We start from the raw sequence: 13,912 nt of genomic DNA, 5'->3' as shown, positions 1-13,912 counted from the left end.
TCTGAGTAGCCATGGTTAGGATTGATCAACTACAATTTAAATAGAACTTATGCCCAGCACTTCAGGTTACAAACTGAAAAGGAACTTTACACAATACAATACATTAAAATTTTAACAGAATGTTGTATTAAGATTTATTGATGCTTTATTACTCAGTCCCAAACCCTGCCTGCTTTTCATAGGCATGTACATTCCAGATGGTACAATGTGTGGATGCTGTATTTCACAAGAAACTGAGAAGTCTGCTGAAACTAGGAATCCTTCTCAGCTGAAAGGGTGAAGCATAATGGCCACAACTTTGTTACAAACCACCAACCAACAAGTAATGCCAACACCACCTAAAAATAAGAAATACATGCTGTAAGACACTAGTATTCTCAGTAACTAAAACATACATATTTAAACATGTAGGGACAAGAAATCAGATTCAGTAACACCAGGAGTTGCAGAAAACACTTGCATAAGGATATATCTATGAGATAACTATTGATTCAGAAGAATTATATAAAGCCCAGTACCACTAGTATGTGTAATGTGGAATCTCTATGCAAATGAAAGATGTGGTTAGGTGTGTGACTATGGGCATAATCCACTAAGTTCTTCCTTCTCCAATGTAAATTATGGAGTTACACAACAAACAGTGCTCTCACTGCATCTCTTATTCGTTTCAACATGGTGAGCCAAGCATTATTAGCTTCTGCAACTACTCAGGAATCTGGGAAGGCAGAGGTATGGCAACGCATTCAAAATCAACTCATGTATAATATTAAGATAGGAAAGATATATGAAATTCCTGGAAAAGCTTGAGAAGCATTAAAATAATATAGGCTTACCTGCCACTCCTGTTGGAAAAGCTACTAAACGTTCTAGTGGAGCTAGCCATTTGCTTGGAAGCACAGTAACTGGTTCAGAGTAATACTTCCAGATTAGTGAGATCATTAAGGCAGCCTGGAATTAAAACAATCGTTACATGATTATGCATGAAAACCTCAAAATAAAAGAGTTCTTGTTTACATCTAGCTGCGCAATCAGCATTTCTGATGCCTAGCAAGTGCTAGATGCCCATGTTATCCTTAAAAATAACCCACTGTTTAAAAAATCAATACAACTACAGTCGTACCTTGGTTCTGGAACACCTTGTGACTTGAACGTTTTGGCTTCCTAACGCTGCAAACCTAGAAGTGAGTGTTCTAGTTTGTGAACGTTTTTTGGAAGCTGAATGTCCGACGTGGCTTCCGCAGCTTCTGACTGAGTGCAGGCAGCTCCTGCAGCCAATCGGAAGCTGTGCCTTGGTTTTCGAACATTTTTGGAAGTTGAATGGACTTCTGGAACAGATTTCGTTCGAGAACCAAGGTACGAGTATACTGTGACCTCAAAGTCAATGCCACACAAAGTGAGAACCCTGGCCCTCGCCCCATATGACGAACATAGCCTCTTCTTGATTAGTCATCAGTTCTTGGCTTGCACTGTAACAGCTGGGAAGTCTGCATTTTCTATGCTGGACTATTCAGAGTGCATGGCACTGGACACATCTTCACGTGATTGTTGCCAGATGAAAAGTCAGAGCAAAGGAAAGCCTATGGCCTAATTTTCACTCGGATGGTAAATCTGTGCTTGGACTATACATCTCTGGCATATATGAGTGTATCACATAACTGAATGCACCTTCATATAAAACAATACACACCAGAGAGTGTGTGTGTGCATGCGTATCACATAACTGAATGCTTCTTCATGCGAAACAATACCTGATTTGATATGTGCAGGGAATTTGTTTCCGAATATAAACATTGGATATTATGGCACATGGCTAAGGAATCTTAATCAATTTTTAGTATTTATTAAATTTGTATACCACCCGTCATCCGAAGATCCCAGGGCAATCCACAACAGAAAAGTACAAAATGCAAATACAAAATCAAACCAAAACAGACCGATAACCCCCCTCCCATAAACACATTTTAAAAGTCATGCAAAGTTAATCAGCTTAACTCTTGGTTGAAGAGAAACGTTTTTGACTGGCGCCTAAAGATATGTAATAAAGTCACCTAGGGAGAGCATTCCACAAAGAGAGAGCCACTGCAAAAAAGGCCCATTCACATGTTTAGCTTTGAAAGGCTTCCATATATAAACCAATTTTACTTACCTGCAAAATGTAGAATACAATATTTATTACCCACTTTATTTTGGCTAGTTGAGCTGTTCGTGTTTTCACTGTTAAAAGAAACAAGTATGATTTGCATTATTTACATTAATAGGAGACATGATTTTACTTTAAACTGATAAAAATAACTTTTGTTTCCACTTTAAGGATGATTGCTTCTTTAAAATTCAAATTCTAGAGGCTATGGGTCTATAACTAGAAACGAAAAATAAAAACTAGTCTCCGGCACCTGTTTCCTTGCTTTTTTTCAAAAACATTTTGTAGTTCACAAAACATGGATATAGAAATATTAATAACACAACACTATCATTGCCTTATCAGCAGATCCCTAAGCTTGCTGTATTTACAGTAATATGTTGTTGTTGTTTAGTTGTGTCCAACTGTTTGTGACCCCATGGACCAGAGTATGCCAGGCACTTCTATCTTCCACTGCCTCCCGCAGTTTGGTCAAACTCACGTTGGTAGCTTTGAGAACACTGTCCAACCATCTCGTCCTCTGTCGTCCCCTTCTCCTTGTGCCCTCAATCTTCCCCAACATCAGGGTCTTTTCCAGGGAGTCTTCTCTTCTCATGAGGTGGCCAAAGTATTGGAGCCTCAGCTTCAGGATCTGTCCTTCCAGTGAGCACTCAGGGCTGATTTCCTTCAGAATGGATAGGTTTGATCTTCTTGCAGTCCATGGGACTCTCAGAGTCTCCTCCAGCACCATAATTCAAAAGCATCAATTCTTTGGCGATCAGCCTTCTTCATGATCCAGCTTTCACTTCCATACATCACTACTAGGAAAACCATAGCTTTAACTATACGGACCTTTGTTGGCAAGGTGATGTCTCTGCTTTTTAAGATGCTGTCTAGGTTTGTCATCACTTTTCTCCCAAGAAGCAGGCGCATTTTAATTTTGTGACTGCTGTCACCATCTGCAGTGCTTATGGAGCCCAAAAAGTACCGTATTTTTCGTTCTATAGGACGCACTTTTTCCCCTCCAAAAATTAAGGGGAAATGTGTGTGCGTCCTATAGAGCGAATGCAGGCTGCCCGGCTAAGCCCAAAGCCAGAACAGGGAGATGGAGTGCTGCGGAGCGCTCCATCTCGCTGTTCTAGCTTGGGGTTAGCTGCTCAAAGCCTCTGCAGGGGCTAGAAAGGCTGTCCTTGAAGCCAGAAGTGCTCCCCGACCTGGTCTTTGAGGCTGGCGGTGGGGGGAAGCAGCGCTTCCCCCCCCCACCAGCCCCAAAGAGCAGGTCAAAAGGAACCTGAAGCCTGGAGAGCAAGAGGGGTTAGTGCGCACCGACCCCTCTTGCTCTCCAGACTTCCAAGGTAGCCGCCTGAAGCCTCCAGAGCGCAGCGGGAACTCCCGCTGCACTCCAGAGGCTTTGGGTGAATGCACCTTGAACGCACCTTGTTTTAGAGGGGGAGAACAAGAAATTTTTTTTTCCTGTTCTCCCCCTCCTATGGTCTGGTGCGTCCTATAGAGCGAAAAATACAGTAAAATCTCTCACTGCCTCCATTTATTCCCCTTCTATTTGCCAGGAGGTGATAGAACCAGTGGCTATGATCTTAGGGGGTTTTTTATGTTGAGCTTCAGACCATATTTTGCGCTCTCCTCTTTCACCCTCATTAAGAGGTTCTTTAATTCCTCCTCACTTTCTGCCATCAAAATTGTGTCATCTGCATATCTGAGGTTGTTGATATTTCTTCCGGCAATCTTAATTCCGGTTTGGGATTCATCCAGTCCAGCCTTTCGCATGATGAGTTCTGCATATAAGTTAAATAAGCAGGGAAACAATATACAGCCTTGTCATACTCCTTTCCCAATTTTGAACCAATCAGTTGTTCCATATCCAGTTCTAACTGTAGCTTCTTGTCCCACATAGAGATTTCTCAGGAGACAGATGAGGTGATCAGGCACTCCCATTTATTTAAGAACTTGCCATAGTTTGCTGTGGTTGACAGAGTTTGTGATGACCAGCTTTTTATCTTGACAGAATTCTGTTAGCCTTTGCCCTGCTTCATTTTGAACTCCAAGGCCAAACTTGCCAGTTGTTCCTTTTATCTGACTCCCTACTTTAGCATTCCAATCCCCTATAATGAAAAGAACATCCTTCTTTGGTGTCATTTCTAGAAGGTGTTGTAAGTCTTCATAGAAATGGTCAATTTCAGTTTCTTCAGCACCGGTAGCTGGTGCATAAACTTGGGATTACTGTGATGTTAAAAGGTCTGCCTTGGATTCGTATTGAGGTCATTCTATCATTTTTGAGACTGCACCCCAGTACAGCTTTTGACACTCTTTTGTTGACTATGAGGGCCACTCCATTTCTTCTATGGGAGTCTTGCCCACAGTAGTAGATATGATCATCCGAACTGAATTCGCCCATTCCCGTCCATTTTAGTTCACTGATGCCCAGGATGTCAATATTTATTCTTGCCATCTCATTTTTGACCACTAGCTTACATGAATCTTACATTCCAGGTTCCCATGCAATATTTTTCTTTACAGCATTGGACTTTCCTTTTACTTCCAGGCACATCCACAACTGAGTGACCTTTTGGCTTTGGCCCAGCCGCTTCATCAGCTCTGAATCTACTTGTACTTGTCCTCCACTCTTCCTCAGTAGCATGTTGGACGCCTTCCGACCTGAGGGGCTCATTTTATATTCCTGTTGTTTTTGTCCATGAAGTTTTCTTGGCAGGGATACTGGAGTGGCTCCAGGTGGATCACGTTTAGTCAAAACTCTCCACTATGACCTGTCCGTCTTGGGTGGCCCTGCACAGCATGGCTCATAGCTTCTCTGAGTTATTCAAGCCCCTTTGCCATGACAAGGCAGTGATCCATGAAGGAGGTATTTAATATAGTCATGTTTTATATTATGCATGTTGTTTAAAAAACATTTTTTAAAAAATACTGAAACAGTACAAACAATCTAAAAAAATTAAACAGAAGTGAAAGGTAGGCTAATGATGCAAATATAAGTAGGAAGTATTTACCATGAGTCTTAAGTTTATCAGTCATTTTGTTAATCTTCCTTTCCAGTCGGGCATATCTAGCAAATTCATCCATCATACTAATGGTAGAAAGTTCTTGCTTCATGTTCTGAATTTCAGATCTCATTTGTGATTCCTGCTCAGCATCCTTTTGTAGCAATCTAGATATCTGACAAAGAGAAGATGTCCAAACACCTGTTGATTCATCACTTTCCTCTTTTTTTAAAAGGAAATGAATTTATTTGTTCTAAAACATGGTTACTGGTTACTTCTCTCTAAGCAGTCTTTTAGTCCCTCTCCGCAATAGCTTGATCCAAGTACACTTTGAAGCGTGCCCCAGGTTATTTAAGTGTAATGTTTTGTAAGCAGAGGCATCCTAGGCTCCCTTGCACCCTTGACTAGGAGTTACATTGGCACCCCATTCCCCCCACCCTGCACTCATGGAACAGAAACTCAAAAAGGTTTTCGTTCATGCTCCGCCAGTGAACACAGTGTGCGGGCAAACAGACTCCTGGCCAGTGTAAGGCAGAAAGGAGAGGGGTGATTTTTTGTGCCCTTGATGGGGGCCAACCTAACCAACTACTAGGTATGTCCCTATTTGTAAGTTTCTTGGAATTTTGAATGAAAAACAATGAATAATTTCCTAGACAGACCTTTGCTAGCAGTCTACCTCCTTCCCAACTCTTCAATATATCATGCTTGGGCCAGAGTGTCCAAACACACAAAAACTAAAGGCTGTGTTCTCAAACTCTGAACCTAAAGATGAATGAAGCTACCTTAAAAAAAAAAAAATACACCCCTACCAAGGGATGGGTGCATCTATTTCTGGTCTGCCACTTTTGATTGTTTCCACTCATAATTCTGTTCCATTTTTTACACTGATCCTCTTTTAAATAAGTGTTTTAATACTATGTTTTAAATGATGGGAATTTTCTCTCAAAGCATGCATACATTTAAACTGCTGAGAATTGTGTTGCAATTTGGCAGGGGCAGTGTCCTGTTTCACTGCTTGAGGCCAAATGGGAAATGCCGCCTACCATACCTGCTGCTGCCACAGACACTGCCTGCTCTGCTGCTGCAAGGCGCCTATTTCAGGCAAGATTGCATAAATTCTGGGTGAGATTCACCCCAAATGGATGAAATTTTGCCCAAAATTGGTGGTCAGGGCACTGGGGGGGGGGGGTCAGTTGCTTGAGGCAGTGGCTTCACCCTGCCTAGTGGCTCTGCTGGCTCCACAATTTGGAGAAAAGCAAAATTCACCAAATAGCTAGGAAGTGTGCATGCACACGAAAGCTCATACCAATAACAAACTTAGTTGGTCTCTAAGGTGCTACTGGAAGGATTTTTTTTATTTTGCTTCAGCTAGGAAGGTGGTAAAAGATTTCTATTTTAAAGACATGCCTGCTGCGTACTTTTTCCGCTGACTCCAAACCTGAACCTCACAGCCAAAGAATGTTCTGTTGTTATTATATTTATTTATATCCCACCTTTTCCCCCGACTAGGAATCAAGCAAGGTGGCTTGAAATACAGCTTCCATCCATAAGGCCGTTTTATTCCATACACTCTCTGCCCTGAATGCCTCCACGTGCAATCAGTGTAAATGGCTCCGACAGATTTTTCAAATAAAACAACAGAACGGCCGCATCCATCACCTGGATAGCCTGCCTGCTAATCCAGGTGACCTCGCTGCTTCCGTACTTGCGAGAACGAAAATGACTTAGGGTGGCATTGACGTTTCCTCAACATAACCTATAGAAATTAATTGGCCTAGCTTAAGACATGTTCATTAATTTCAATGGGTCTACTCAGAGTAAAGCTCAGTGTGCACTAGGCCCACAGGGAGACTCCCGAGCAAAGATGGGGCCCTCACTAGCGATCTCGGCGGCTGGGCTGGGAGACGCTCCGCTCCGCTCGACCCGCCCTGGCCGCCCCTTCTGCCCTCCCCTGAACTCGGGCCCCAGCTGGAAGGCGGCTGCCCTGCCCTCCCCTCCCCGGCAGAGGGAGGGAGGCGGATCGGGGCGCCGTCGCTATGGGAACCCGGCGGGCTGACGTCACTTACAATGGAGGAGCAAGAGGGCAGGAGGATTTTGAGGAGGTTACACAAGAACACGGAGCTCAACACGAGGAGCCAGGCGCCGTCACCCGTCACGTCTCCCGTCTCCACTAGAACCTCCTCGTCCATGTCTCAGGCCGGACTGGACGGGGGGGGGGCGGGCAGAGGGAAGGGGAAGGAGTAGAGACACGCGAGGAAGACGGAGAAAAGCGGCTGCCAGTCTCCCGCCTCCGCCAGAGAAGAATAACGGGGTGGGGGAGGGGGAGAAGGAACACTACAGAAAAGGCTCGGGCTCGCGGCCGCTTCTCAAACTGCGCAAGCGCACATCCTCCCTCTTCACCCCACCCCACCCCCGCCCCGTGGTTTGTGCCTCGCTGGATTTTTTTTTTTTTCTCTCGTAATAACAACCGCGGTCGCTGAGCTCACGCGCTCCTGTTATCTGTGCGCACGCGCGCACATGTCACAGTTACTGTCACCCTCTTGCCGAGACAGCCTATCAAACCCGCCCAGGTGGAGGGGAGCAGCCCGCCTCCGCCTCTTCGACTTAGGAACGCATTGAAGTCGACGGGCCTCTCCTTATGGGTGGGACGGACTGTTGTGATTTAAAAAGAGGGCGCGCGAAGTGGGCTCGTCCAATAGGGACGCGCGCGCCTCGGAGCGGGGAGGGGGGCGGTGCCGAGGAGAGCGAGCGAGCGTGCGTGCGTGCGTGCGCGCGCGTCTCCCCCCTCCCTCCCCATCCGGCTGGATCCTGTTGCGGTGCCGCTGGCGCTGCTGGGATGGTCGCGGGAGGAGAAGGGGGGTCAGACGGGCGGGCGGGCACACTCTTGGTCTGTGCGCAGGAGTGAGAGTCGGACTTCCCAGTGGGGCTGGAGTAAGAAGTGCCAGCCGCTCCCGCCGCCACCGCTCCCGCCGCCCGACGCTAGGGAACAAATAAAAGCACAAGGGAAAGCCGAGCGCCGTCGTTCGGCATCGCCGCTTACTCCGCCATGCCGAAGAGAAAGGTTGGCGACGGGCGCGCGCACACTTTAATGTGCGCCGAGAGCGCGTACTCCCTTCTCCCTCCCCGAGCTCCTTTACCCTTCTCCTTCCCCTTGTAAATGTAATATATTTAGATATAAAAATATAGGCGAGCGGACTGTCCTTTCATACTGGGGGGGGGGGGTTTCTTTTTTTCTGCGACGACTTCGTCGTGAGGGCCCAGTTTTCGCGCTCCTATTCTAGAGGGGGGAGGGGGCGTGACGGTTGTAAATGGCCGCGAGGTTCGCCGAACTGCGGCCTGTAACGTCTCGCGTGCCCGTTCAGTTCGGGCAGCCGAGGAACGACGGTCGCGCAGGTTCAGGAACGTCTAGAACTTTTACGCGGACGTTGGTTAAGGATACGGCCTCAGGTTCGAATTCTCGACACAGCGGCGGGAAGGGGGGGGCGTGTGCGCGGTGACGTCAGGGCCCCTGGACGGTGTAAAGCAGGCGTTAATGCGCATGCGATGTTTCGCTCTACCGCCCCCGTTCCTTTCTAATACTTTATGTTCCATTGCAGGTGAACGCCGCTGAAGAAGAGGTAAGTAGGAAACATTTGTATGGTATTTTAAAGGATCCAGGAGGATTGTTAGTATTAAGCAGACCATTAATACTGTTTTCTTTTGCTTTGGTTTGCTGTAGCCAAAAAGGCGATCTGCACGCCTGTCTGCTGTAAGTATAGAATTGCATTTACTTCTTATTTACCCATTATGTTTATTGTGAATATTAGAATCAAAACGTAATAATTGTGTGGTGTTTCTCTTTCAGAAACCTGTCACTGCCAAAATTGAAACCAAACCAAAAAAGCCAGCTTCAAAGGTAAGAGGTTTGGGAGAGGGAGACAAACAAGGTGTCTGAAATCCTTTTTGGAAGCTGGCTGAAGATATTATTTCATTGTAAAATGGAGCAATGTTGCTACATCTCGGCAGTAGAAGCAGGAAACTATTTTGGGACTCAAGTCACGATCGAAGTGTGGTCACTCGTATGGGCCACATTCCACTAATGGTGAGGCCAAGGGTGGAAGCTGGCCCATCTGTCCCCCGATACAATTCAAGGTTTGGTACTGGAAAGATAAAAGCTGGGGCTCCCGATTGTCCATATGCAGCTGCAGCTTGAATTTGGCATGTTTTCCTGCCATGCTACTTTTGGGGGTTTGGATCCATTCAGGAATAATTAGGAGCTCCTGAACTTACCTGATGTCTGCCAAAAATAGCATAGGAGGAAAAGGTGCCAAATTTAAGCTGTACTAAATTCAAGTAACAGCTTCAAAGGGATTTTCATTTGTTGTATTTGTACACCGTTTTTCCACAAACTGAATCATGCTCAAAGTGTCTTACAACAAAGAAACGGATGCATTTAAAGCAAGCAGTACAAAAACAATTTCTTAATAACAAAGCAAAACAAAAACTTAGTAACGTAAATTTATGTGATAGCTATCTAGTGTAGGATGGTGGTGAAGAGTTTTCTGATGAATTGTGCCTTGGTCATGAACTCACTAGCTGGGCTTGGCCAAACCAATACAGTATATTCTCATTCTTTACCTCACCAGGGTAGCATGGGGATAATATTGTACAGAGTTGTTATAAACATTGCTAGTATATTGTATGTTCAAAATGTTTCATATACCAAAGTGCTCACTTTTCACTGTAGGCTCTGAGGCTACTTCTCTTGGTGGTTTCCCAGCTGTTTCCTAGCACCATTCCTCTCTAAGCAGTCCATGCATCACCTGAAGCAACCATTTTGCTTCAGCTTCACTGAAAAGGGCAAGAACATCAGATTAATTCTATTTGGGTCTAAACTAACTGTGTTATGAACTCAGTTGCTGGTTTATTTTAACAAATAAATAATAAATCTACAGTTTAAGAAAATAAAATATTTTTTGGGGGGGGGGGGAGAATCTGTATCCAAAATATCAGTTTACACAGGAAAATGGAGGGTGGTATCCAATGCTGGGCAAGACCTATTTTAGTATTCCATATAGACCAGTGATGGCCAAACTTGGCCCTCCAGCTGTTTTGGACTAAAACTCCCATCATCCCTAGCTAACAGGACCAGTGGTCAGAGATGGTGAGAATTGTAGGCCCAAAACAGCTGGTGGGCCAAGTTTTCCCACCACTGATATAGACTGATTGTAGTACAAACCTTGGAATAACTAAGAACAGCCTGATATGCTCTCACCATGCTAACAGCTTCATTTTTTCCAATGAATGATGCTTTGCACCATGCATAGAAATATATGCAGTGAGTCCTGGTAATGTGCTAAGACAACATGGCACTAAAAGAGCACTCTTTGGGGCTAGATGCAAATATGTGAGCCAGCATAGCAGTCCTGACACCTTAGATCTTTCCAAACATGTTTTAATATGATTAAGACCAGTGCTTTTTCTGGGACTACTCAAAGGTGCACAGTACTGGCACCTTTTTTGTCCTGGAAGAAAAGCACTGATTAAGACCACAAATCTTCACATTCTGATGAATGCGTTATTTTAAAAGACTAAATGCTGATTGTCTTATTTCATTGCAGGATAAGCCTGAGGAAAAGAAAGCCCCAGGAAAAGGGAAAAAGGGACCAAAAGGTAAACAGGCTGAAGAGATTAACAATGAGGAAGTAAAGGATAACTTGCCTGCAGAAAATGGAGAAGCAAAAAGTGATGAGGTAAATTTTATGGCTTTGTTGTGTATTCTATAGTTTTCTGGTTTAAATTCAAAATGGCTGTTTTGACTTAACTGGCAGAGAGAACGTCCCAGCATTGCCTTGTATGGATGTTGCATGAGGACACTTAAAACAAATTTAATATCCCTTTCCACTATCCCAGAGAAAATATTTATATTGGTAAAGGAGGCTAATGAGGTAGGAAGAAGTGGAGGAGGAGTTGGCATTGGGTTTCATGCCTCTGTATACCTGTTTCTGGAAATTGCAAGTGGGGAAAGTGCTGTTGCACTCTGGTTCCGCTTGCGGGCTTCTCATAGGCATTTGGTTTGCTACTATGAGAATAGGCTGCTGGTCTAGATAAGTCTTTAGCCTGATTGAGCAGGGATTTTCTTACTCTGGGTTGCTATACATTTTAGTAAATTCTTTCATCTTCCACTAGCATCTTTCAGTAGTCACACTAGTGGATCTGGCATTTTTTTACTACTAATATTCCCAGTCTGGGCTCTTGCCATCCTGGATGATCGGGCCAAGTAGATCAATCAGTTCACCAAACATATGGCGAGTAATATAATGAGTTTCTATTATACATTGAATTTTTATATCATTTCAAAAGTAAGCATATACCATATTTTTCGCCCTATAGGACGCACTTTTTCCCCTCCAAAAATGAAGGGGAAATTTGGGTGCGTCCTATGGGGCGAATGCATGCTTTCGCTGAAGCTTGGAGAGCGAGAGGGGTCGGTGCGCACCGACCTCTCTCGCTCTCCAGGCTTCAGGAAGACATCCGCAGCCTGCCGCCTGGCACGCGAGGCGCCCTGAAGCAGAGCGCCCCTTGCGCCGGGCAGACATCGCAGCGTGGGGAGCCCTGCAGGAGTTCCCCGCAGGGCTCCCCACACTGCGGATAGCAGCTGCCGCCCGGCGCGCAGGGCACCCTGAAGCAGAGCGCCCCGCGCACCGGACAGACATCTGCAGCGTGGGGAGCCCTGCAGGGCAGACATCGGCCAGCCCCACAAGCTCGGGGGACAGCAGGGAGGCGCAGCGCCGCCATCCCGCTGTTCCTCAACCTGGTTCGGTTTCCCCGACCTAGTTTTGGGGGGGAAATAAAGGGAAATTTTTTTCCCTTTATTTCCCCCCCAAAAAACTAGGTGTGTCCTATGGGACGGAGCGTCCTATGGGACGAAAAATATGGTACTTAATAAGATGTTTTATTTCTAAACTAGTCAGAAACATCATTGTTATGAAACACACAACTATTTCAAGTCCTTGAATTTAAAGTTACTCTGTGCCAATTGAAATGAAGCGTAAGGACAAGCATTAACCTAACATTTTAAGTATAAGCTTGAGTATTTGGAAAGTTCATCATGCATTACAAAGTTCTGCACGGAATTTGTATTGTCCAGTAATTTTATGAGTAAATGTATTCTTTGTTAACCACAAAATAATCTTTTAGCAGGATATGAGTGCAGAATGAGTATCTTTGATGTGACTATATCATAAGAAAGTTTGATGGATTTTTAGTGAAATTAGTATGGAAAGCAGTACTGAGCATTCCTGAAAATCCACAGAAACAGAATAAGATAACTCAAACTATGGCTGTGAACTGAAATACCATGATGGAATATGAGGTTCATCAATGTGGGGCTATGTGTTCAATATTTTACTGTAGATAGACCATTAAAAGCAATGTTTTTCTACTTGTGGATTGTATATATTAATCCTTTGTGGCCAGTCACTCTCAAACTGGTTGATAAAAATGTTTTGGCTCTGTAATAGCATACAAAAATTATGTTGATCCTAGCTTTCATGTTTAGAATACCAAATAGCTTTTAAAACAATGTTTTAATAGTCCTTGGGTTTGAACTTTGAAACATATGATATAACCATTGTTACGTTAAACTTTTTTCTTTTTTCAGGCCCCAGTATCTGATGCAGCAGGAGAAAAAGAAGCAAAATCTGAGTAACACCTTGTACAAAGTCTCTTAATCAGTGGTTTGTTTGCCACCATCTTGTACAATTCAGAGGAATATTTTTATCAACTATTTTGTAAATGCAAGTTTTTTAGTGGTTTTAGAAAAGACATTTTTTAAGCATGAGGGGATCCCTCCCTCAATATCCCATTTAACGTAGTTTTGAGTGTAAATGCTTTGTTTTTAAAAGGTAAAAATCATGTACTGGTTGTCTCTCTATATAACCAGCAATTAATGGAATGTTAGATTAAGGAGAAATTTCAAAATATTGATTACTTACAGTGCTATCCTATACATGTTTACTTAGAACTAAATCCCACTGGTTTCAGTGGTACTTATTCTTTAATAAGTGTGCATAGGATTGCAGCCTTAACATTCCAGAGGCCAGGGTAGGCAACTTGCAATTTACATGTGGCCCTTTAAAGCTATTTTTATGCAGGACTTCAGTTACTTTAAATTTAGCTTTGTTTCCTTAAATTTTTAGCCTTTACAAATAAATTTGAATATATGATGGAAATATATGCCCAGCATATGCCAGTATCGTCCCCAGAGGCAAACAAGTTGCTCACACCTGCTGTATACTGTGGGATGGTTTTTGTAATTGTTAAAAGAAGCATAGCACAGATAAAACGTTGACATGGTGACAAGTAGGAAAATGTCTTTACATTTAACACGTATCCCCCTCGATTTGTCATCAGTAGAATGCTTCCTCAGAAAACCCAACTTGTTCCCTGGTGTTGGATCTCCCAAATTTGTTTTATCTGTGACAAGAGTTATTTTTGGTAGTGGTAGTTTATTTTTTCAACAGCTTTGTAATGTGTTGTGAACGGTTGGAAATCTGGGTGTGTAGTGTGTGTGGTGTTCAATTACTGAGTAGATAAAATTTCTGGTTAAGCAGACATGACTTTCACATGACAGTATTTGAGACACTGGTACTTTTCTACTTTGAATTAATGATCTATCAAAGAAGTCATAATTGTCAGATGACTGGTTTACATTCAAATTATTGGAAGAAGAATCAGTACAAATAGTTAATGTCTGTGGTTCATCAAACAAGATCCAATAAAATATTGGTCATAAACA

General features: G+C 43.7%; 2 protein-coding genes across 2 annotated transcripts; one reads left to right on the top strand and one right to left on the bottom strand.

Moving 5' to 3' along the window:
• Window positions 1-103: 103 nt before the first annotated feature.
• On the bottom strand, window positions 104-7,514 carry GET1 (guided entry of tail-anchored proteins factor 1). Its single transcript, XM_081859387.1, has 5 exons — window positions 7,200-7,514; window positions 5,143-5,308; window positions 2,147-2,214; window positions 834-948; window positions 104-338 (listed from the first exon to the last, which is right to left on the bottom strand). The coding sequence occupies exons 1-5, from the start codon at window positions 7,320-7,322 to the stop codon at window positions 265-267; spliced, it is 546 nt and encodes a 181-aa protein (XP_081715513.1). The 5' UTR covers window positions 7,323-7,514; the 3' UTR covers window positions 104-264.
• Window positions 7,515-8,019: 505 nt separating this feature from the next.
• HMGN1 (high mobility group nucleosome binding domain 1) lies at window positions 8,020-13,912 on the top strand. Its single transcript, XM_081859388.1, has 6 exons — window positions 8,020-8,194; window positions 8,730-8,750; window positions 8,852-8,881; window positions 8,978-9,028; window positions 10,734-10,865; window positions 12,776-13,912. Exons 1-6 carry the CDS (start codon window positions 8,180-8,182, stop codon window positions 12,821-12,823), a joined length of 297 nt encoding a protein of 98 aa, XP_081715514.1. The 5' UTR covers window positions 8,020-8,179; the 3' UTR covers window positions 12,824-13,912.

The sequence above is a fragment of the Podarcis erhardii genome (genome assembly GCF_964252035.2).
Source record: "Podarcis erhardii genome assembly, chromosome: 4".
NCBI classification, from domain to species: domain Eukaryota; kingdom Metazoa; phylum Chordata; class Lepidosauria; order Squamata; family Lacertidae; genus Podarcis; species Podarcis erhardii.
Note: the sequence above shows the minus strand (reverse complement) of the source record. Positions and strands in the feature narration are given on the sequence as shown.

Excerpts from the sequence above, each read along its gene's own strand:
- GET1 (XM_081859387.1), bottom strand. The coding sequence starts at position 7,322 with ATGGACGAGGAGGTTCTAGTGGAGACGGGAGACGTGACGGGTGACGGC. Across the intron at positions 5,309-7,199 it reads TGCCCTCTTGCTCCTCCATT|ATATCTAGATTGCTACAAAA; the intron begins GTAAGTGACGTC and ends TCTCTTTGTCAG. Across the intron at positions 339-833 it reads TTTTCCAACAGGAGTGGCAG|GTGGTGTTGGCATTACTTGT; the intron begins GTAAGCCTATAT and ends TCTTATTTTTAG.
- HMGN1 (XM_081859388.1), top strand. Across the intron at positions 8,882-8,977 it reads GATCTGCACGCCTGTCTGCT|AAACCTGTCACTGCCAAAAT; the intron begins GTAAGTATAGAA and ends TTTCTCTTTCAG. Across the intron at positions 9,029-10,733 it reads CAAAAAAGCCAGCTTCAAAG|GATAAGCCTGAGGAAAAGAA; the intron begins GTAAGAGGTTTG and ends ATTTCATTGCAG.